General features: G+C 48.4%; 1 protein-coding gene across 4 annotated transcripts in view; it reads left to right on the top strand.

Moving 5' to 3' along the window:
• Positions 1–6,672: 6,672 nt before the first annotated feature.
• The window catches only part of ZBTB16 (zinc finger and BTB domain containing 16), a 192,958-nt gene continuing 179,101 nt past the window's right edge, over positions 6,673–20,529 (top strand). Inside the window, exons 1-2 of one of the 4 annotated variants that reach the window (XM_083588615.1) lie at positions 6,673–6,862; positions 11,497–12,786. In XM_083588615.1, coding sequence (XP_083444741.1) covers positions 11,549–12,786 — 1,238 coding nt within the window. In that variant the 5' untranslated portion in view covers positions 6,673–6,862; positions 11,497–11,548. Of the gene's footprint in view, positions 6,863–6,984; positions 7,327–7,974; positions 8,254–8,482; positions 9,208–11,496; positions 12,787–20,529 lie in introns of those variants that run through there. The other 3 variants (XM_083588616.1, XM_083588617.1, XM_083588618.1) reach the window with 3 other exon arrangements.

Here is a 20,529-nt window from a genome sequence, read left to right as displayed (position 1 = left end):
ATCTGGCCCCTGACCACACCCCTCACTGGACTTTCTTCACTCCTTCCTTGAATGTCTTTACCTGGCTGGGATGTGTCCTCAAATTCTGATAATGGTTCTTGCTTGCCTGGATGAAGGGCAGTGTTTGTGTGCAGAAACCCCAGCCTACTGTGCAAAACGGAAAATGACATTTGCTTCCATGCCTCTGGCACCGCCCATCAATATGTGGCCCTCAGAAGATTGCCTGGAGGGGAAAATGGCCCTTGGGATGACTACAGGGATTCTAGACATCTGTTTGGCTTATTGCAAGTGGTGTGGGGTTCTCTTCCCCCTGAGAGTGTTTTGCACAGCCTAGGGGTTGATGTGAGGTCCCCACTTCTGCCTTGGAGGCTGTGTGGGTCAGGTGCCTGCCCTCCCAGCAGAGAAGGCTGAGCTCCAGTAGGCAAAAGCAGAGGACCATCCTTTTCCCCCGACACTGTCTGGCCTGTTGGAAGATTGATGTGGCAGTGTTTGCATTCAGGCTGGCTTCCTCTGGAAATCACCGACTGTGTGAAACAAACATACAATCAAACAAAACCACTTTTGTACGTTCACGTTGTACATATACACAAACAAAGGTTAAATGCACCAGTGAGTTAACTTTCAGCAGGGACTTAGCTATGGGGTTTCCATTACTGCTAATGGGACTCATGCAGCTTAATTTTATGTGTGCAGCAGTAAAAATGGCCCCCTTAGCTACAAAATTTCAGCTCTGAGTTCCAGCCTTTTGAAAGTTAGTAGGTAAGCAAAACTCCTCACTGTCATGCTATTTGCCTTGTGCTTGGGCTGTAGTCCTCTTCATCAGGCCCTCTTTTCAACATCTAATAAATGGGGAGGGGCTTCTCCCAAGCATGCTTACTTGCAAGTAATTCCCATTGAGTTCAACAGTGTGTTTAGTAGGAAAAAGGCTGGCTGTTTCCTGTTTTGCCTACCACTTCCAAACCTGTCCTAGTCATTGGGTAAGATGCAGTGACATCACAGAATGCTCACTAATGTTCTAATGTTAAGGAGAAAGATGTGATCCAAGAGAGGGGAGCAAGAAGGAGAGGGTGCGTCACCCATGGCAGCTGCTCAAAAAACCGAATGTGCCCATGGGTCTTAAAAGTTGGGAATCAGCATGCTTCACCACGTCTCTGCTCACCCCTAACTCCATGTCATTTATAAGCAACTTTACAAGTAGTGGTCAGCCTAGTACTGATCCTTGGCGAACCTCATTTCTTGCATTTCTCCATTTGGAGAACTGTCAGTTGGTTTCTGATCTGTTCTTTGCTGCTGCTTCTTTAATCAGTTACTGAACCATAAGAGGACCTCTTCTATTCCTTAAAAATAAAATAAAAATCACCTCTGATGACGTTGGCACTTACATCAGGGCTTTTTTTCCAGCAAGAACTCACCAGAACTCAGTTCCGGCACCTCTCAGGTGTGCACCATTGCCATGATTAGACAACAAGGGAGGTCTTCATGGTGAATTCCAGCATCTCTTTTGCTAGAAAAATAGCACTGGTTCTCACCATCTCCAGAGCTTAAAACCCAGGGAAGAATATACTTCAAAACCTCAGGTACCCAGATCTAATAAGGTTCACCAATATTTTGAATTTAGCCCAGGCCACAACACAGGTGCACATATGTTCTGTGTGGCTAGCCCCTGTCTCAATTCCTTATCTGCAGAATGTGCAGCTCAGCATTTCGATATGGATCTAATAACCTCCGTGCCTCCACCTTTTGTGAGGGTTTTGATATCAGGCCGTCCATGCAAAATGAGTGCCAACCTCATCTGTCCCCAGCATACATTAAACCCCATTATAATTATAAACACACTTTCCTTCTGCAGATTACATTCACCCTGGTGACGAGCCTCGGGGCATCTCCATTCTTAAATGTGTTTCTTATTTTCCTATCTTAACTGGCTGTAATATCAGTTCACATCCTATTTGTACCATGTAAGGGGGGGAGTGGAAGTGAGTGATTTCTTATGAAGAGAGAGAGCTCTTACTCTAATTTGGAAACCTTTTTTTCCTAGCATGCTCTGTGCACAATTCAAAGAGTAGACCCAAGGCAGGGTGTCCATCCCTTCTCTCCCCACTTTGATTCATCTGTACTTGTGGGATTTGTTAGTTTGGTTGAATGAATGGTGTAAATATTATCAAAATGTAAACTCAGGGGGCATAAGCCAGGGGTACAAGTCATAGGTGCTGAAAATAACCAGCCACCAGATGTACTCTAGAAGGGGATTCCAAGCTGGAATGCAATTCAGCCTGAAGCTGGGGAACACCCCCACCTGAAGCCCTGGAGAGGTGCTGCCAGCCAGTGTAGGGAGTACTGAGCTAAATGGACAAATGGTCTGACTTTCTGTATTCCAAATCTGCTCATCACAGCCTCCATCGCAGCCTCTCTCTATTCTGAGGAGCAGATTTGTTCACCCACCAGACACTGTTTTCCCCTTTCTCTCCCCCCTGCCCTGCCGCCGCCGCCCATTTCATCGTAATCTTGCAATTTCCCACCCTTGTCCTCTCTATAAAGGCCAGCAGTAAATCTTTGCTCTCAGCCTTTCATGGTCATTCTGTGACACCAGAAAATGCCCTATATAAGTCCTGCTTGTTTGCTGAGCTGGGACTTTAGAAATAAATAATAAAACCTTATCACAAGAGGGGGGTTTGTTTGTGTATGCGCAAGCAGCTCCAATTCCTGTCTAATCAGAGCTTCCTCCAGCCAACCCCGAGGGCCTTTCTCCACCCTGCCTCTTACTAGGATTGGTCATAGGAACCAAGGAAGCTTAAAGCAGAAACACTTCAAGGCCCTGAGCCTGATATTCCATGGGCCAAAGAGAGTCAAGGAAGCTTCCTTAAATCAAACCAGATGGTTGGTGCATCTAGTTCAGCATTGTCTACACTGACTTGCAGCTCCTCTGCAGGGTTTCAGGCAGATCTCACCCCAGCCCTCCCTGAAGATGCTATCTGGGCCTGAACCTGGAACCTTCTTCATGCATAACAGGTCTCTGCCTCTAGACGATGGCCTCCTTTTGAGCTCCTCAGGGCAAGACTTCAGGGAAGAAGGCCACAGCCCCACTCAGCAGCAGGCCGATGGACAAGAGCTGTGTTAGAAACTGTGATATGGCAGCGAGGAGCTAAATGGTACCTTGTTGTTGTTGTTTAGTCGTGTCCGACTCTTCGTGACCCCATGGACCAGAGCACGCCAGGCACTCCTGTCTTCCACTGCCTCCCGCAGTTTGGTCAAACTCATGCTGGTAGCTTCAAGAACACTGTCCAACCATCTTGTCCTCTGTCGTCCCCTTCTCCTTGTGCCCTCAATCTTTCCCAACATCAGGGTCTTTTCCAGGGGGTCTTCTCTTCTCATGAGGTGGCCAAAGTATTGGAGCCTCAGCTTCAGGATCTGTCCTTCCAGTGAGCACTCAGGGCTGATTTCCTTCAGAATGGATAGGTTTGATCTTCTTGCAGTCCATGGGACTCTCAAGAGTCTCCTCCAGCACCATAATTCAAAAGCATCAATTCTTCTGTGATCAGCCTTTTTTATGGTCCAGCTCTCACTTCATACATCACTACTGGAAAAACCATAGCTTTAACTATACAGAGTTTATGGGCGCAACAACAGAATGTCTAGGCGCAACTTTTTTGTAACAAGAATACAAGTCCTTCCCCTGCCCATAATATTTTTAAGAGGGTCTCTTCTCCAGTCTTCAGAAAGTAGCTGGAAGTGGGGAGGCAGGAAAAGGTCTTCCTTTCCTTCCACTCTGCAGTTTTAATCTGAAATCTTAGGGCACAGTACTGTGCCCGGAGCTCAGAATATGCTTGCACTAATGAAATTCCCCGTCACAAACTGCACCTAGAACAATGGGCATTTCGAACACTGTAGTAGGGATGAATTGCCACATTCTGAAGTAAGTGACCTAATATATAATATCATCTACAGGGCGGCGGCATAAGACAAATGGTTCATACTTGGCCTGGATAGCTCAGTTGGTTAGAGCTTGGGGCTGATCGTTCCAAGGTTGCAGGTTTGATCCCCAAATGGAACAGCTGCATAATCCTGCCTTGCAGCGGGGTTTGGACCAGATGATCCTCAGGGTCCCTTTCAACTCTACAGTTCTACGATTCTATTACAGTGGTACCTCGGGTTACAGACGCTTCAGGTTACAGACTCCGCTAACCCAGAAATAGTACCTCGGGTTAAGAACTTTGCTTCAGGATGAGAACAGAAATTGTGCCGCGGTGGTGTGGCAACAGAGGGAGGCCCCGTTAGGTAAAGTGGTACCTCATGTTAAGAACAGTTTCAGGTTAAGAATGGGCCTCCAGAATGAATTAAGTTCTTAACCCGAGGTACCACTGTATATTAAAACACAGACTGTATTCTATATGCAAACAAGGCACTTGAATACTCCTGTCTAAACTTACCTAACTTTGCTAATTTTCCATTTTAACAGCAAACAGGACATGGGGCTGTGCAATGACTGTGAACCGCACCCCCCGACATTACCCCGAGTTCCTCCCTGTTCCCATCTTTATAAGAAGAGCTTCTGGATCAGGCCAGTGGACCAGTTCTCACACCCAGATGCAAGGGGATAAGTGGCAAGCAGGTTCTGAGCGCAAGAGCACTCTTCCCGCCAATTCTTTCTCAGGAACATTACTGCCTCTGGCAGTGGGAGCAGGGCCCAGCCTGCGTCATGCCTAGAAGCCATCAGTAGCCTTTTCCCCCATGAATTTGTCCAACCCTTTCTCAAAGCCATCCAAGTTGACCATTGCTGCTTCCAGTGGGAGTGAGTTCTTTAGTTCAGCTGCTACAGGCTGTATGAAGAAGTACTTTTTTTTGAATCTGTCCTGAATCTTCCTACATTCAGCTTCGTGTCCACAAGTTCGAGTGTCGGTTACTTTCATGCTGTTGAAGAGGATTCTTGCATCCCAAACATTTTTGAAAACTGTCATATTAGCATTCAAAAGTCAGGTGTCAGGGCTGGCCCACTTCCAAGCTTCCAATCAGTATGCCCACACTGATACCCCTCTCCACCTTCCCTCTGTCTAACCAATTGATTAACTGAAGCTTAAGATGTAGAGAGTTAAGTGTGCATTTTCCCTGTTTTGGCAAAATTGCTCTTACAACAGCCAAGAGAAAGAAGCAAACTGGAGGAGCAGCTTTCTTGGAAGGAACTTGAAAATTGTTCTTTTTCCATTTCTCGCTTGCTCAGTCTGTGATGGGGACTAAGCCGTTGGCCCTCCATTCTCAATTGCATTTTTCAGACTTCTAAGAAGTGGGGGACATCAGCGGCACTGTAAATTGAAAGTAGAGGTTCCCCTGTGCTCTTTACTCCTGCTTTTACAGCGTGTAGGAGTGAGGAAGAGCAGAACCCAGAGGGAGTCTACCTGCTGCTTCTCTGTATGAGTCTCTGGCCAGGACAGAGCATGCAGAGATACTCACAGTGAGTGAGCCTCCCATTTTAGGGGGTATGTTGGGGTTACAGGGACATTTCCAGGGCACTCCTGTGCATGTTTACTCAGCAAACCCCCAAGTAAGCATGCATAGCAGGAGAGCAGCTTCAGTGGCATCAGCAGCTGTGTATATTTGCAACCTGTTACCAGTCCTCCGAAAGCACAAAGATATGTTGGACCCCCCCTCCCACTCCATTTGGAATTACTGATTCTAAGAGGATGGACTGTGTGTGAATTATTTAACCCTCTCACTTCTGCAGCTACTCATTTTCCCCCGGGGCCTGAAATCCTGGACAGCTGCTGCCACTCAGTAATATGGCCTGGCTCAGTAATATGGCCTGGCTCAGTAATATGGCAGCTTCGTATAACCCGGACTGAAAGAAAGAAATCCCCTACCCCCCCCCAACATTTTGCAACGCATGAAACACCCTCTCGAGTTTCAGGACATTTTGACTTGTGAAGTCACCATCCCAGCCACTCTTCCCACCGTTGTCTTCCCCCACCCCTCGTTTCCTTTAAGAATTTTTAATGATGGTGGGGGTGATTTATATCCCGCCCATCTGGTTTTAACCGCTGCGTGGATCTACCTGGGCGTGCGAACTACAGTGGTACCTCGGGTTACATACGCTTCAGCTTACATACGCTTCAGGTTACAGAATCCGCTAACCCAGAAATAGTACCTCGGGTTAAGAACTTTGCTTCAGGATGAGAACAGAAATTGTGCAGCAGCGGCACGGCGGCAGCGGGAGGCCCCAGTAGCTAAAGTGGTGCTTCAGGTTAAGAACAGTTTCAGGTTAAGAACGGACCTCCGGGACGAATTAAGTACTTAACCTGAGGTACCACTGTAGTCCGTGTGTAGCGGGGAGACGACGAGGACTGGCAAAGGAGGAGGGCGAGGAGCGAAGAATCCCTTGCATGTCTCGCAGACGGCAGAACACTGGATGGGTGCGGGGACGGAGAGTCTTTGTCTTAATTTTGGATGCGCGGTGGCGAAGCGCACGCGTTTTCTTGTTTTAACCTGGGGCGTGTGTGTTGCGGTGCGGACGGGGGCGTCCAGCTGGGGCTCGCGAGTTTGAGCAGCAGCAGGTAGCAGCAGGGAGGCGGAGTGGAGAGAGAAAGGAGGGGGGCTTTGATCCATCCCCCTCCGCCCCTCCCGTAGGCGTCTGCTGCCGCCGCCTCCATATTTGATCCGGGCAGAGGGAGAGCGCTGTCCAGCAGCAGCAGCAGCAGTAGCCCTCGGGAGCCCCTATGGCGCGCGCGCGCTTGTCCCGCGCGTATTTTCCGGATCGGGCTTTCCAGTAAACCCAGCGCAACTTTCTGGGGCTGCCCCTCTGAGCGCATCGGGTTGTCAATCCGGAATTCCACCCACCAACCCACCCAGAAGAAGGTGCGGCGAGTTACAACAGGTCCGCGCTGTGTAATATTGTGCTTGAAACGGTCCTGTTCCTTTAGTTACTGCCCCGAAAACATCTGGTCACAGATGGACTGGATCAAAGGGAGCTGGGCAATGTTGGGGGGGAGGGGCTCATTTTAATCCTACTAGCCCTCTCCCGCATCATGTGGACCGCTTCTCTGCAGTCCCCATGCGCACGGCGTTTCCACGGGTCGAATCCCAATCCGGAGTCCCTAGGAGCGCATCAGGAAGCGTGTGCGTCGGTTGGTGGCGAACCTTGTCTGGGTCCTGAGTTGCAGGCTCTCTCTCTCTCTCTCTCTCTCTCTCTCTCTCTCTCTCTCTCTCTCTCTGTGTGTGTGTGTGTGTGTGTGTTTGGTGACAGAAAGTGGGTTAAGCGCACGAGCGATTGGGTGGTATCTGTAACATCAAGATTCATTTGACTCAAGGGACTGAAAAGAAATCCTCGGGGAGGAACTGGTAAGTGGGCTAAAAAAGAGTGCATCTGGGCACGTGCGGAGCGCCCTGCCGTGCACCCTCGCTTTAGGGAATATTTCCATCAGAATGCAGGCCAGACATCCAATTCCACTGCTGAAGCATCGGCGCCTCTCCATTCCCAAGGCAGCCCTGTCCAACCGTAGATCGGGGCTGCTTCTTCCACTACGTCCCGGCAGTCCACCGCGCCGTCGTCAGTCAAGGGGTTCTTTTGCACGCGAGAACCGCGTATGGTGCAGGCAGACTAACGCTTAGGCAGCCCCTCGAGGTGTAAGCAAGCCCCGTTGCCCTCCTTGGCAGCAGCAGCCCCTCCCCTTCCGCGCCTCCAAGAGCCGTCGAGCAGGTCGAAATTCAACAGGGGTCCCCTCCCCTCCCTCGCTCCCTGTTGAATTTTCTCCCGTGGCGCGGGCGCAACTCCTGAGCGCCGGACTCTTGGCCCCGCGCGTAGCCAATAGCCCAGCTGCAACCAGAGCAGCAGAGGCGTCTTTGGCAGCTAGGGGTCAGGCCATCCCCGACTTGGTTGTGCTGCCCCGGCGTCCGGCTCCGTGCGCTGGCTGGCCGTGGCTAGGCCGGGTCCGGGCGCTGCGCCGCGCGCGGCCGCTTGTGGGCAGGAGCCGTCGGTGCCAGCAGTCAAGATGGTGCCTGGCTGGGGCTTCGCAGGGGAGGAGAGCAGGGGGCGGCCCCGACGCGCCTCGCCAGCCGTGGCAACGTCAGGCAGCCGCTGGTGATTTGCTAGCCGCGCCGCCGAGCGCAGCTAGAGAGCCTGAGAGCGGGCGCTGCGAACTCGCCTGACGCGCCGGCGATGCTGTTCCTCCGGCCGCCGCCGCTCCTCCGCCACTGCCGCCTCCTCCTCCTGCCTCCGCCGCCGCTGCTTCTTTAGCAGCCCGCAAGAGTTCCGCGGTGCAGAGCCCGGTAAGTCTCCGAGAGCGGGACCGAGCCAAAAACTTGCTCCTTGGGCTGGCGTGCGCAATTACGCACGGGGCAAGCGACGGCCCCCGAGGGCTCCTGCGCAAAACTTGGGGTGGGGGAGAGAAAAAGTGCCCCAAGGAAGGGTCTTTTTTGTTGTGGTGGTTGATGGCGTTTTTCTTCTTCTTCCTCCTTCCCTCCCATTCTTTGGAGAGGGGAACATAGGGGGGAGGGTTGTCAGTTCGGGACACTTTGCAGGGCGCCTGGGGAGCGCGCCGCAAGTTTTTCGGGGCATTTATTCTTTTTCTTGGGGAGCGGAGTGGCGTGCGAGCGCAGGACAGTGGCCGAAGTCGTGGAGCGTGTGAGCCTGGCTGGACTACGGCACGCGAAGAAGCAGCATTTGCGCGCCCGGGGACAATAGTTTTAAAATATATATATTTTTTTAAAGGCCGAGAAGGAAGGAAAAAAGGATTAAAAAGGCAAGGAAATCCCTTATGTCAATAAAATAATCATTTGATGTTAGAAAGCACAAGGAGATTGTGGACTGTGCGCTCCTACGCAGTTGCAAAGGGAACAGCATCCCGTGCAAGAGAGTAGAATATTTGGGGTTTCCTGTTCGAGTGGGGGATACCAACTTGCTCTTCTTCGGGGGGAAGCGGGGCGGTTGCACTTTGCTCCAACCTTGCTATCTTTGGGGATGGTGCAAAGGTCGGGGTGCGCGGTGAGCGCCGGCAGTTGCGCGTGTTGGTTGTGCGCGGAGGCTGCCGAGGGCGTGCGGCGGCCGGGGTGTGCGAGCCCTGGGTTCCTCATCCTCGTGCCTGGCGGAACAGGGCTCTGCTCGAGGACACGTATTTTGGGGGCGGTCATATGCGTTTGCAGGGCCATCGGAAGCAACTGTTGGTCAAAATAGTTGGAGGTTGCTCAAAGCGAATTATTTGGAGAAGGGGCACAGACGAACAGGTCAGTTACCCCAACATCAGAATTGCACCTTGTTTTAAAATGTGTGCGTGGTGTGGGGATTGAAGGCCTCCGCCTGCGCGCCGCAACCGGCGCAAAGGGCGCCAGCGAACAACGAGGCTAAAACAACACAGACCTCGGATTTTCGGACTTCTTTTGCTTCCAGCCCCAAAGGAGTTTTGGCTTCCAATTTGATGGACACACGCGGATTCACCCCCCTCCAAGCCCAATTCAAGTGCTTGCTTGGTGGGCAGTATATATCTCCTCGATCTCAGTTCTGAAAAATAAATGTACACTCTCCCGGCTTAACTGTACTATGAATTAGGTTGCTTTGGGGGGGGGCGGGTGTTGAAGAGAAGTGCAAAGAAGACGTCTTTTTAAAAAAGCGTTTTCCCCCTTACTCATATTAAATATATATAGATAGGGTGTTTTCTTTCCCCTCCTCCTGCTTTAGTTGCAAAATACGAGGGGATTTCGCCTTGCTTTCTTTCCCCTGCTGGGTTAAATCGCGGCTTCTGGACCTCATGAATATATCCTTGCCAGTAAACGCGCCCTGCTCGCTTCTCCCTTGATGGCACAGTTCAGACTTGCGCCACAAAGAGCCCTCTCCCGCAAAGTCATAAAAATACGCGCACCCCACACACAAAAAATAAACAAATAAGATTACTCCCCAATCTTCACCCTGGATCAATTGTGAACCGAAAGCTCTGCTTAGAAGCTCAGATGAGGAGCGATCCATTCTAGCGCTGGTGCGGATGGGAAAAAGTACTAGGGTTCGGGTATCGAGCCTGGTCGGTGGGAAGCGAGTGAGACCTGACCGGGACCTGGGGACCGAGTCCCGAGTTTCCCCCAGCTCCTGTTTCCTGGGGTTGAATTATTCTAGGGTGACACCCCCTTTTCTTAGTTCTGCACTCTGCCGTACGGAGGCTCTGAGGATGCTGGAACCGGGTGAGAGTTAGGAGCCCATTGCTTCGTGGTTCGGGGCATTAAAAGCTAAAGAGCTACCTGTGGGTGTTTGTGGGTGGGGAGAAGTCAACACCCCACTCTCCCAGAGACTTATGGTGGGAGTCAAGGGAGGCAGCCCTAGAAACCGGGACCCTCAGAGCCTTCCAACAGGGGAAAGTGTTGCGTGTTGTTATATCAACTGCAGCTACTGCTGCATTGATTCTAGAAAGTTGTGGCAAAGGGGTGTCGTTGCCTATAAGCGTGCAGGGGGCGGGCGGGGGCAAAACCCTTTTTAGTCATTGCAACCCTATCTCTACCCACCTCCAAGTAGTTGGGGTTAACCTTTTAATGCCAAATCTGCTTTTGCAGTGTGTGCTTGTTGTGTGTGTACGCTTAGAAGCTGATGTGTTTGTGTATATGTGAGAGCCCGGGCAGGAGAAAGGGATGTTAGGCAGTTTGTATATTCGCTCTAATAATGTAGTCTAAAGAAGATGCTATTCAGAATGGACTATTTGTCTGTTGGCTGGCTGGGTATCATCTTGGTCTCCTTTGGAGGAGAGTGGGCTTGGGTTTGAGGAAGTGTGTGTGTGTGGGGGGAGAGTCTCATATGGATAGTAAAATTTAGGCTCCCCAGCGCTGGCTTGAGTAACCTCCGTATGCGCTCTCACTCCTCTCGGCCCCATGGAACTCCCCCCACTCCTCCCAGGAACAAAGGAGAGAAAAGCTGCTGGCCAGGATCCCAGCCATTCCCCCTGGCTGCACTTTTGTCCTGGAAAAGGCTCTGTGGGGTTGTGGAAGAGGTGATTCTGCCCAGGGCCACAGCTGAAGGCAAGGAGGAGAAAGGAAGGGAGGATGTCCTCCCCCACCCTCTATCTTTTCAAGTTGTGGGCTGGGGAATTCTTTGGGAAAGGCTACTGGGGTAGAAATCATGGGTTTGTTTGCTCTGCAGTTATTGTGCCTCCCCTCACCGTCCCTCTACCGATTTAGCTGTGTGCCCAGGGTTAACTTTGCTTTCCACCCACACCAAACCTTCAGTTGTCTCTGTCCAAAAGTGGCTTGTTGGATGGAGGGGAAAGCAAAGCAGAGCAAATAGGAGTGTTTCCCCACCCACAATCCCACCCTTTCCTTCCTCTCTCCAATTCACCCATAGGATGCAGAGACACAGGCCCCCTTTCACCTTTGGTGTCTAGTTGTTTTCTTCTTCTTTTTGGCAGGGGATGAGTTCTCTACTTGACTTCTTGGGGTTCTCCGTTCGATCTCATCACACTGTGTGCCACATTCCCACCGCCTTTTCTCAATTTCTCTCTCTCTTCTCTCCCTCCCTCCATTTCCCTTCCTTTATGACAGCTCCGGATCCTGCAGTGGAAAGACTCCCTGATGCCTAGACCCCGGGAGTGTTATGGATTTGACTAAGATGGGTATGATACAGCTCCAGAACCCCAGCCACGCCACCGGCCTCCTGCAGAAAGCCAACCAGATGCGCTTGGCTGGGACCTTGTGCGATGTGGTGATCTTGGTGGACAGCCAAGAGTTCCACGCCCACCGGACAGTGCTGGCTTGCACCAGCAAAATGTTCGAGATCCTCTTCCACCGCAACAGTCAGCACTACACCTTGGACTTCCTCTCGCCAAAGACATTCCAGCAGATCCTGGAGTACGCCTACACGGCAACCTTGCAGGCTAAAGTCGAAGACCTGGATGACCTTCTTTACGCTGCTGAGATCCTGGAGATTGAGTACCTGGAGGAGCAGTGCTTGAAGATCCTGGAGACCATTCAAGCATCGGAAGACAACGACGCCGAGGCCAACATGGCTGACGGCAGCACCGAAGAGGAAGAAGACCGGAAGTCAAAGTACATTAAAAACATACTCATCTCCAAGCATTCCAGTGAAGAGAGTGGCTACTCCAGCCTGGCCAGCCAGAGCCTGATGGTGGAGCAAAGCCCCTCGGTCTCCACCTCCTTCGGACTCTCGGCCATGAGCCCCACCAAGGCCGCCGTCGACAGCCTCATGTCCATCGGCCAGTCCTTGCTGCAAGGGGCGCTGCAGCACAGCGGCCCCGAAGACTTGCACTCTGCCGGCGGCCGCCACCCAAACCTGTCCGAGGTGAAGACGGAAGCGATGCAGGTGGAGGAGGCCTCCAGCCACGAGAGCCCACGGACGGCCGACTTGAGCGCTTCCGTGGGGGACAAAGGCGATGACAAGAGCAAGCAAGGGCCCGGCACCCCCACGCGCAGCAGCGTCATCACAAGTGCCCGCGAACTTCACTACCCCCGTGACGAGAATGCTGACCAGTCCTCGGAGGTGGTCCAAGGCCCGCCGGCTGGGCCAGATCTCATGGTTTCCCACGGCGACAAGACGATGGGCATCTACCCCGTGCTACCCAATCACAAAGGCGACTCCATGCTGAGCATCCCGTCCTCCATGGCACCCGCTCTGCACGTTCAGCCGGCTCTCGCGGTGTCTATGGACTTCAGCGCCTACGGGGGGCTCCTCCCACAAGGCTTCATCCAGAGAGAGCTGTTCAGCAAGCTCGGGGAACTGGCTGTGGGTATAAAAACTGAGAACCGAGCCATTGGCGAACAGTGCAGCGTCTGTGGGGCAGAGCTTCCGGACAACGAGACAGTAGAGCAACACAGGTACGTCCTTTTGGTTTCCCTCTTGAGCTCAGCAGTCAAACCTTGCCTCCAGAATCTGTTTTCACAGTCTTCTTTATGCGACCTTGTTCCTCACTTCCTTGACTGCAGCCAGTAGAGCTGAGTTTCCTTTCAATAGGCCTGCTATTTTTTTTGTTTTTCTTAAAGTTAGAAGCATGATGTAGAGTTTCACATTAACCTCATGCTACCAGGAGTAGAATAAATGGGGAGGAGAGATTCGAGATGATGGCCAAGTGGGCGCCAGGAGAAGAGAGAGGGATGGGAGGCCTGTAGGAAGTCCAGCGTCCTCCTCACTATATTATATAGCCAGAGTTGCACTAGTGGCTTTGAGATACAGCAGAAAGAGGAACTGCTTCTATCCAGGCTGGTTGGCACTTTCTGACATTTTATCCATTTTAGAAACATTTTAATAGCTAAAGTGGTGGAGGGGCTGATGCTTTGAGTGTAGGGCTAGGTGACACCTGCTTTTCAATATTGTGATATACCATATTTTTCGCCCTATAGGATGCACTTTTCCCCCTCCAAAAATGAAGGGGAAATCTGTGTACGTCCTATGGGGTGAATACAGGCTTTCGCTGAAGCTTGGAGAGCGAGAGGGGTCGGTGCGCACTGACCCCTCTCGCTCTCCAGGCTTCAGGACGCTATCAGCAAGCCTGGGGAGCCTGCGGGAGTTCCCGCAGGGCTCCCTAGGCTGCAGATAGCAGCCTGCCGCCCGGCGCATGGAGCGCCCTGAAGCAGAGCGCCCCTCGCGCCGGGCAGACATCTGCAGCGTGGGGAGCCCTGCGGGAGTTCCTGCAGGGCTCCCCATGCTGCGAATAGCAGCCTGCCGCCCGGCGCGAAGGGCGCCCTGAAGCAGAGCGCCCCTCGCAGACATCGGCCAGCCCCACAAGCTCGGGGGACAGCGGGGAGGCGCAGCTCCGCCATCCCGCTGTTCCTCGACCTGGTTTGGAGGCTGGCGCTGGGGAGAAGTGCGCTTCTCCCCAGCACCAGCCCCACAAGCTCAGGGGACAGCGGGGAGGTGGAGCGCTGCCATACCGCTGTTCCCCGACCTGTTTTTTGGGGGGAAATAAAGGGAAACATTTTTTTCCTTTATTCCCCCCCCAAAAAAACTAGGTGCGTCCTATGGGACGAAAAATATGGTATTACCAGCTAAAAATCACAATATACTGATATATCACAATGTCTGAAATAAGGATGGAACTGCGTAGAGGCGAACACTGTAGGGCTGGGCGATATCTGGTTTTCAGCATCATATCACCAGCTAAACATCGCAATATACTGATCACAATGACTGAAATAAAGCTGGAGTTATGTAGAGGCATTGGCTGGCTTCACAGTTTTCCCACATTGTGATTTTTGCATAACACACACATGCACATATAATGATTTGCGATATATTGCCAGGTCAACATTTATGAAACTGATATCATGATATGGACTTCAAACTGGTTTCGGACAATATATCACCCAGCTCTATTTGAGGGTGGGTTGTGATGTATATGTCAGGGTTCCTGGGGAAATAAATGAACTCCTGCCCATTTGCTTGGAAGGACATGACTCCTTCTGATTGAAACCCTGTGCCCACTTACCTGGGAGTAAGTACCATCAAACTCAAAGGGACATACACCAGCTTAGACATGCGCTCTCAGTTACTACCCGCTATGGCTCTGTTCCAATCTACATAGTTAGCTATGCCAACATCAGTTGTCTTGTTGCTTCCATCTCATCCCTTTTTCATGAATTAAAGTTTGGAGCAGCTCTTGATTTGGTTCCTGTTATTCCCCCTCCTCCCAAAAATTCCTTCCCCCCCACTATCTCTTTGCAAGCTTTATTTCTGACCTCACGGTGCATTTGCGATGTTTGAACGATAATTATTTTGGGCATTGAGCCATTTTGTAATTGATATGTGACTTTTTTAAAAAAAATGTTTGGTTATTGTAAGATGCTTTGAAAATCACTTCTGAGGAAGCCAAGTATACATTTTTAAAAATAAATAAAAACAAACAGAAATTTACACTCTGTTTACTACAACCTCAGGGTTGGTTTCTGGATTAAATCTCTCTTTTTGGAAGGGAAAAAGACACTTCCTCTGAAAACGGGGAGTTTAAAATGGATGCTATCAGTTTGGGCTGTAAACTTTCACAGCTTATTTTAACAGATTAATTCACAAAAGCAATGTAACCTATTAAGAAGATCAGCAATCTATTTATTTAGAGGGGGTGTTAATACATGGAAACCAATTATGATCTTTGCCAAGTAACTCAAACATTTGATTTGGGTTTGTTCTAAAAACTATGTTGCTCAAGCTGAGAGACTAACCTAATTTAAAAAATGAATAAAATGCCATTATCAGTGTGTGAACCAAGTTTGACAGTAGGGCAGTTCCTTTTTAAAATGTTGGGTTAAAAATATTCCCCATTTCAGTTTTGCAATGACTTAATCCAGCTGCACCAGTTTTCCTGAATACATGTTTTTGGTTCTTGAACATAACTGATCTTTTGTGTTCCTTGCGTGTCTGGTTATACCTTTGGGGAATGAATCTTAGAAAACCTCTATTATTTGGGGAGAAACCTCTTCCCTTTCGTGGCTGATGGCTGCTTTGGGAATCGGCTCCTTGTGGCATCTTTTTCCTAGGCTCTGGGTAGAAGCCTGCCAGGCAAATTGGTCTCTGGGTCTCACAGCACTGCTTTTCCTTCCTGGTTTTGCCTGTAGTGGCAGAAAGCTGAAACTGGTGCCTGAGAATGCCTTGGTTTAGTCCCTGTGCAAACATTTGGCTTGAGTGCAGCATATAGAGTTCGGCATATTTCTTGTGTATCTAATACTCTGCAAACAAACATATTACAAGGCAGTCCGCTAATAGGATTCAGAGCAAGAATCCCGGAGATGCTCTGAAGTGTTTTAATGAACCAACAAGTTAAATTACTGTAGTCCAAATGTACACATGAGGCTCTGACAGGATGTGCTTTTTCTCTGTCCGTTTGGGCAACTCCGGGTGCGCAAGTTCTGTTTCGGGGTCTTTAAAAAAAATTGTCAGCCGTGGCCAATGTAGGTGTAGTGTATGGCTAATGTGAGATCGCTTCTCGCCAGTGGATGGGCAATTCATCTTTGCACATTTGAAGATCAGTTTAAGAAGTCTACCACTCAGCACCCCACACAGAATTGATGAAGGGGCCTGAGCACCCTGCATGTCCTATCTGAGATGATCCCAGATGACCTGAGATGATGTAACAATTTTTGTGTCATTAGGATTCTGGTTGGACCGGCCAACTCCCTTAAAATAAATAAATACAGATGCATTATTGCAGCAGTTGGTCAGTTCCTTTTCTTGGCCCCAAACCAGAATCCCGTGTTGAATGCTCCAGTAACGGTTGGTTGTCAGTGTTAGACCAACTCTCATAAAGAGCAAATAAGGAGGCGAAGCAGATTCTGGGCTTTGCAGGTGAGGTTCTCACAGAAGGGAATGCTCTTCCAAAACTTTAACATTCTCTGCATGCGGAAATCTAGCATGTTGAGGGAAAGGGTTCTGTCCTCGTTTCCCCCCATAGCTGCTAGTGCAGGGAGCATTCAGCCCTCTCTGCCCCCTTTCCATTGGAGGCCATAGAATCAGACTTGCCTATTCATCTGCTTTTAGGGAGAAGGAGTTCTTATCTGACAGCATTGGATGGCAGTTCCAGCAGTTCCCTTGCTGGAGGGTCCCTAGGCAAAGAGTGTTGGGAACAGTGAGCCACACAACTGCTTCTATTAGGCTGCAAACCTACTCTCTCCTTCCTGGGACTATATGCCCCATTGGACTCAATGCAGATGGAGCCATACCATTAACGCTTGATGTGCCAGGGACTGCGCAGAATTTAGGAGTGACCCTCATCTCTGCAATCTACAAGGAACACAAATGCACAAGACCTTTGAGTGTGTGTGTTTCTTTTATATTTCTGTAGCTTGCTTCAAAGACAGGGGTTTGCATTCACCCTTTTATAAGGAAACATCCAAAGAAAACCAGTCCTTTTGTCGAGCGTGTTTGTGAGGTGAGGAGACAGAGAAATGAGGCCAATATACCACATGGTTCATAATAATAATAATAATAATAATAATAATAATAATAATAATAATAAATTTTATTATTTATACCCCGCCCATCTGTCTGGGTTTCCCCAGCCACTCTGGGTGGCTCATTTGAATGCACTCTGGGGCAGGGATAGCCAACTCTATGCCCCCCAGCAAAGGTTTGTAGTTCAGAACATCTGGAGGATACCAAGCCCTGGGGTGTATTTGGGCCAGTCCCTGCATCTCAACCTCTGCTTTCCCACCTGTAAAATGGAAACACCCAATGGCTTATCTCTCGGTGTAGTTTTGGTTAAGCAGAGACGAATGGTAGGGGCACTGGAGAAATGCCAGAGACACTTTGTTGGTGGAAATAATGAATCACCCTCTTCTACTTTTGGAGTTGAGGTGGGACATGCAACCTGTCTCGGTACGTTAAGCACAATCTTTTTCTCTCTTTGTTGTTAAAGAGCATCTTTCCTTTTATTTGAGTGCTGGGGACAAGCTTTTATCTATGTTTGCTACAGTGCCAAGGTTTGGCAACTTGGCAAAGGTTGCAGCTAGGGAATTTCTAATTCTGAAGCAGCCGGGAGTTGCCAGACCTGATCGATAATATATATATCCACTGCAGCTAATCTCAGTGTTAAATTAGTATTTACTTAATTTTACCAATGTTGCCATTTTTTTAAACTGAAAACTATGAATAAGAAGGCATAGAATGTGTCAGTCTAAATAAGCCATTTTTTTTTGTTTTAAAAAAGCTTTCTGTTCTGTGCTCTTTTAGATGTAATTGAAGCAACAACTGTAGCTGTCTAGATTATTTATTTATGATGCTCTTAACATAGTCTTGTTGGTTTTCTCAGAAAAAAAAAGATACATGTTGGTTAGGACTGGATGGTAAATATCTAGATGAAGCTTTCTAGTAAATGCAGTGTTTTTTAAACTGATGGGCACGATCCTTCAGAAATTAATCATGGCTGCATTTGACTGAAAGCCATGAAGTGGTCACAAATTCTACTTCCCACAAATCCAGTCAGATTTTTGTGCTGCTAATTTTTGAAGAATTTTGTGCAGTGTGATTAAGCCAAAGCCAGGACACAAGGGAATGCTTTTAAATTTACTTTGAACCTCTGATAGCTTGGCTGATAAATGCCCACGTATATGTAATCACTGGTTTTTTAGTTTTTAGTTTTGCAACCCAGACAGTGTATATAACTGATTAAGTATCCATAGTCTTTTGTGTCCTAAACTTCCTCAGGAATAGATTGATCCTGAAGGAATTCCTTCCAAGAGAGTTAGCAGTTCATTGCATTTCTAACATTCATTTTAACCTACATTGCTATGGTAAATGTTAGAAATGTTTTAGTACAGCATCTGGGTAGCTTTACATGATTTATAAATGATGAATAATAATAACTCTCAGGGTTTTCAGAGACCAGTGGGAAAAGGCGGAAAATTCACTGATAAATCACAAGTGTCTAATGAGCTTTGGCTATGACCAAATTTTATCGTCATTTATCAGAAAACATTGACATTTATCAAAGAATATTAGTAAGTGTCCCCAAACCAGTCTGATGACACACTCTTTTCAGCTACTCACTTGCAGATCTGAAGAATGGCCAAGATCATGAATGACTCTGTTTCATCCTCATTTCCATCTTTTACTGGCAAGTGTTGTTTAAAAATTCTCTAACGAAAGCCAGCTGAGAAACTGGTCCAGAAATATATAGAATTAATTGAAAATTCTGGAAGATTTAATTGGACTTAATATGCCAAAGGCTCATAGTAACTTTGGCATTTTGCGCTAACTTCATCGAATGACTGAATCATGGGTAAATTATCAACAATAGCTGAATTTGTTGAAACACGTATGATGCATTTTCTAAGGTTTTATGAGAAGATGTGGGTGCGAGCAACATTTTACTGGTGAGAGAAGTTTCATAAGTGACTGGCAAAAGTTTTTCTTTTCTTTTTAAGTTTACAGTGTAAGATATTCATAGCCGCCCCAATGCTTATTTTTGGGTTGACTTTTTTGCCCTGTGATATTTATTTATTTATTCCTCCCAAAGGTGCCCTGATATGCCTCGTTTATCAAGAGCTTCAAATTTTGACCTCCCCCAAAGTCTTACAAAACTCTTTGCACTAGTATAACTTTATCACGTCGGCTAAGCTGCCTTTTCAATAAGAAAGCCAACGTCACTCAGTCTCTTGCTCTTTCTTAAACTGTGCTTATGATTTTGACCAATTGACCACATCGTGAGTTTACAATTGTATTTTTTTTTAATGTTCATTTTAATAAGAGGTTTTCTTCAAGGTTCAGTAAAGTTCAGGCTTAATCTAATGTTGGTATTGATTGTAGCTTTTAATTGCGGGCTGAGTGGGGGGTGGGAGGCTGTATAGTTCAAACACACTTAAACACAGCAATATTAATGAGGGTGTTACTCACATTCCAAGAAGCAAAGGGCATGATCCTGCCAGAGTTAAGCACTCTTTAAATCCCATTGATTTAGTGGGAGAGAATTAAGCATGTGCACAACTCCCCCGCGGAATAAACATTTTAACAAAGTGCTCAACTTTGGCTGGGTCAACATGGCCAAGGCTTATGGCTGCTTCAATGGCCAACTTGCCTCTGCATGTCTTTTTTTTTCGCCACATTGTTACATAAATGCGGTTTTCAGTGTACCATCTGCATTTTGGAGCCCTGTTCCGTGTCCTTGAAGAATCTTTCCTTTCCTCAATGTCCTTTGCTTTTGGTGTTGGCTATTAGGCAGCAGGGAGAAAGTTGATTCCAATTTGCAGTTAGGAGCAAACCTAACTAGTTTCTTGAAAAGAAAAAAAAAACCCCGAATCAAAACGAAGCCATCCTTTGAAATTTGCGACGTCTCTGAATTTTGCAGTACAGTTATCCATCCAACTAATGTGTAAAGACAGGGATATATTAAAGTGAAGTGTGCCTCAAAATGCGTGCGCCATTGAAAACGCATTATATTGTGAAAAGTCAATTTGAAAAAAAATACGTATAAATCAGGCAAAACCACATATAATAGGATAATTCTTTTTACTAGAATGCTGTTTTATTTTCACGAGGACTTTTTTAAAAAATGGGCAAGCTGATGTGGAAATGTGGAGACCTGAATTTAAGATCAGATAACTGAGAGAAACTGAAATTGACAGATTGGTTCATACCTAGGGGTGATGGAGCAACCTTTCCCCCCATATTTTAATGTTGTGTTAATGACGCATTGGCTAATGTACTCCCGAATCCCTTGCAACCTGAATTTTTGGAATCTCTTCTGCTGTCCACTCGCCCCCTCCCAGGGAAAAGAAAAACCCTCTTGACAATGATTACTTCCAGAGTTTGTAGGCTAGGTTAGCAGTCTCGTGTTTCTCGCTGATGGACCTTATTAGTGGCACCTGGCATTGTAACCCGCTAATGGAAACCAGCACTCTCCCACTATGGGCTGGCTGACAAGTAGCTCTGTCAGGCAGCACTTGCCATGCGAGGAAGTTCTTATTAGCTTTATGGCCAAGAGAACTCACCCCCCATTCAGGAAATGAAGGCTGCCGTTAAGGTCCACGGCTCTGACCCCGATCGTGTAACCTGCGAGCGCCGAGGAGACCCCTCCTCAGGAAGTTTGGCGGCCAGTTCAGCCCTCTCTGGTTCTTGTCACTGGGGAAAGAGGGAGC

The sequence above is a fragment of the Podarcis filfolensis genome (genome assembly GCF_964270895.1).
Source record: "Podarcis filfolensis genome assembly, chromosome: 15".
Lineage (NCBI taxonomy): Eukaryota > Metazoa > Chordata > Lepidosauria > Squamata > Lacertidae > Podarcis > Podarcis filfolensis.
The sequence above is the reverse complement of the archived record's forward strand: the minus strand, read 5'-3'. Positions and strand labels throughout refer to the sequence as shown.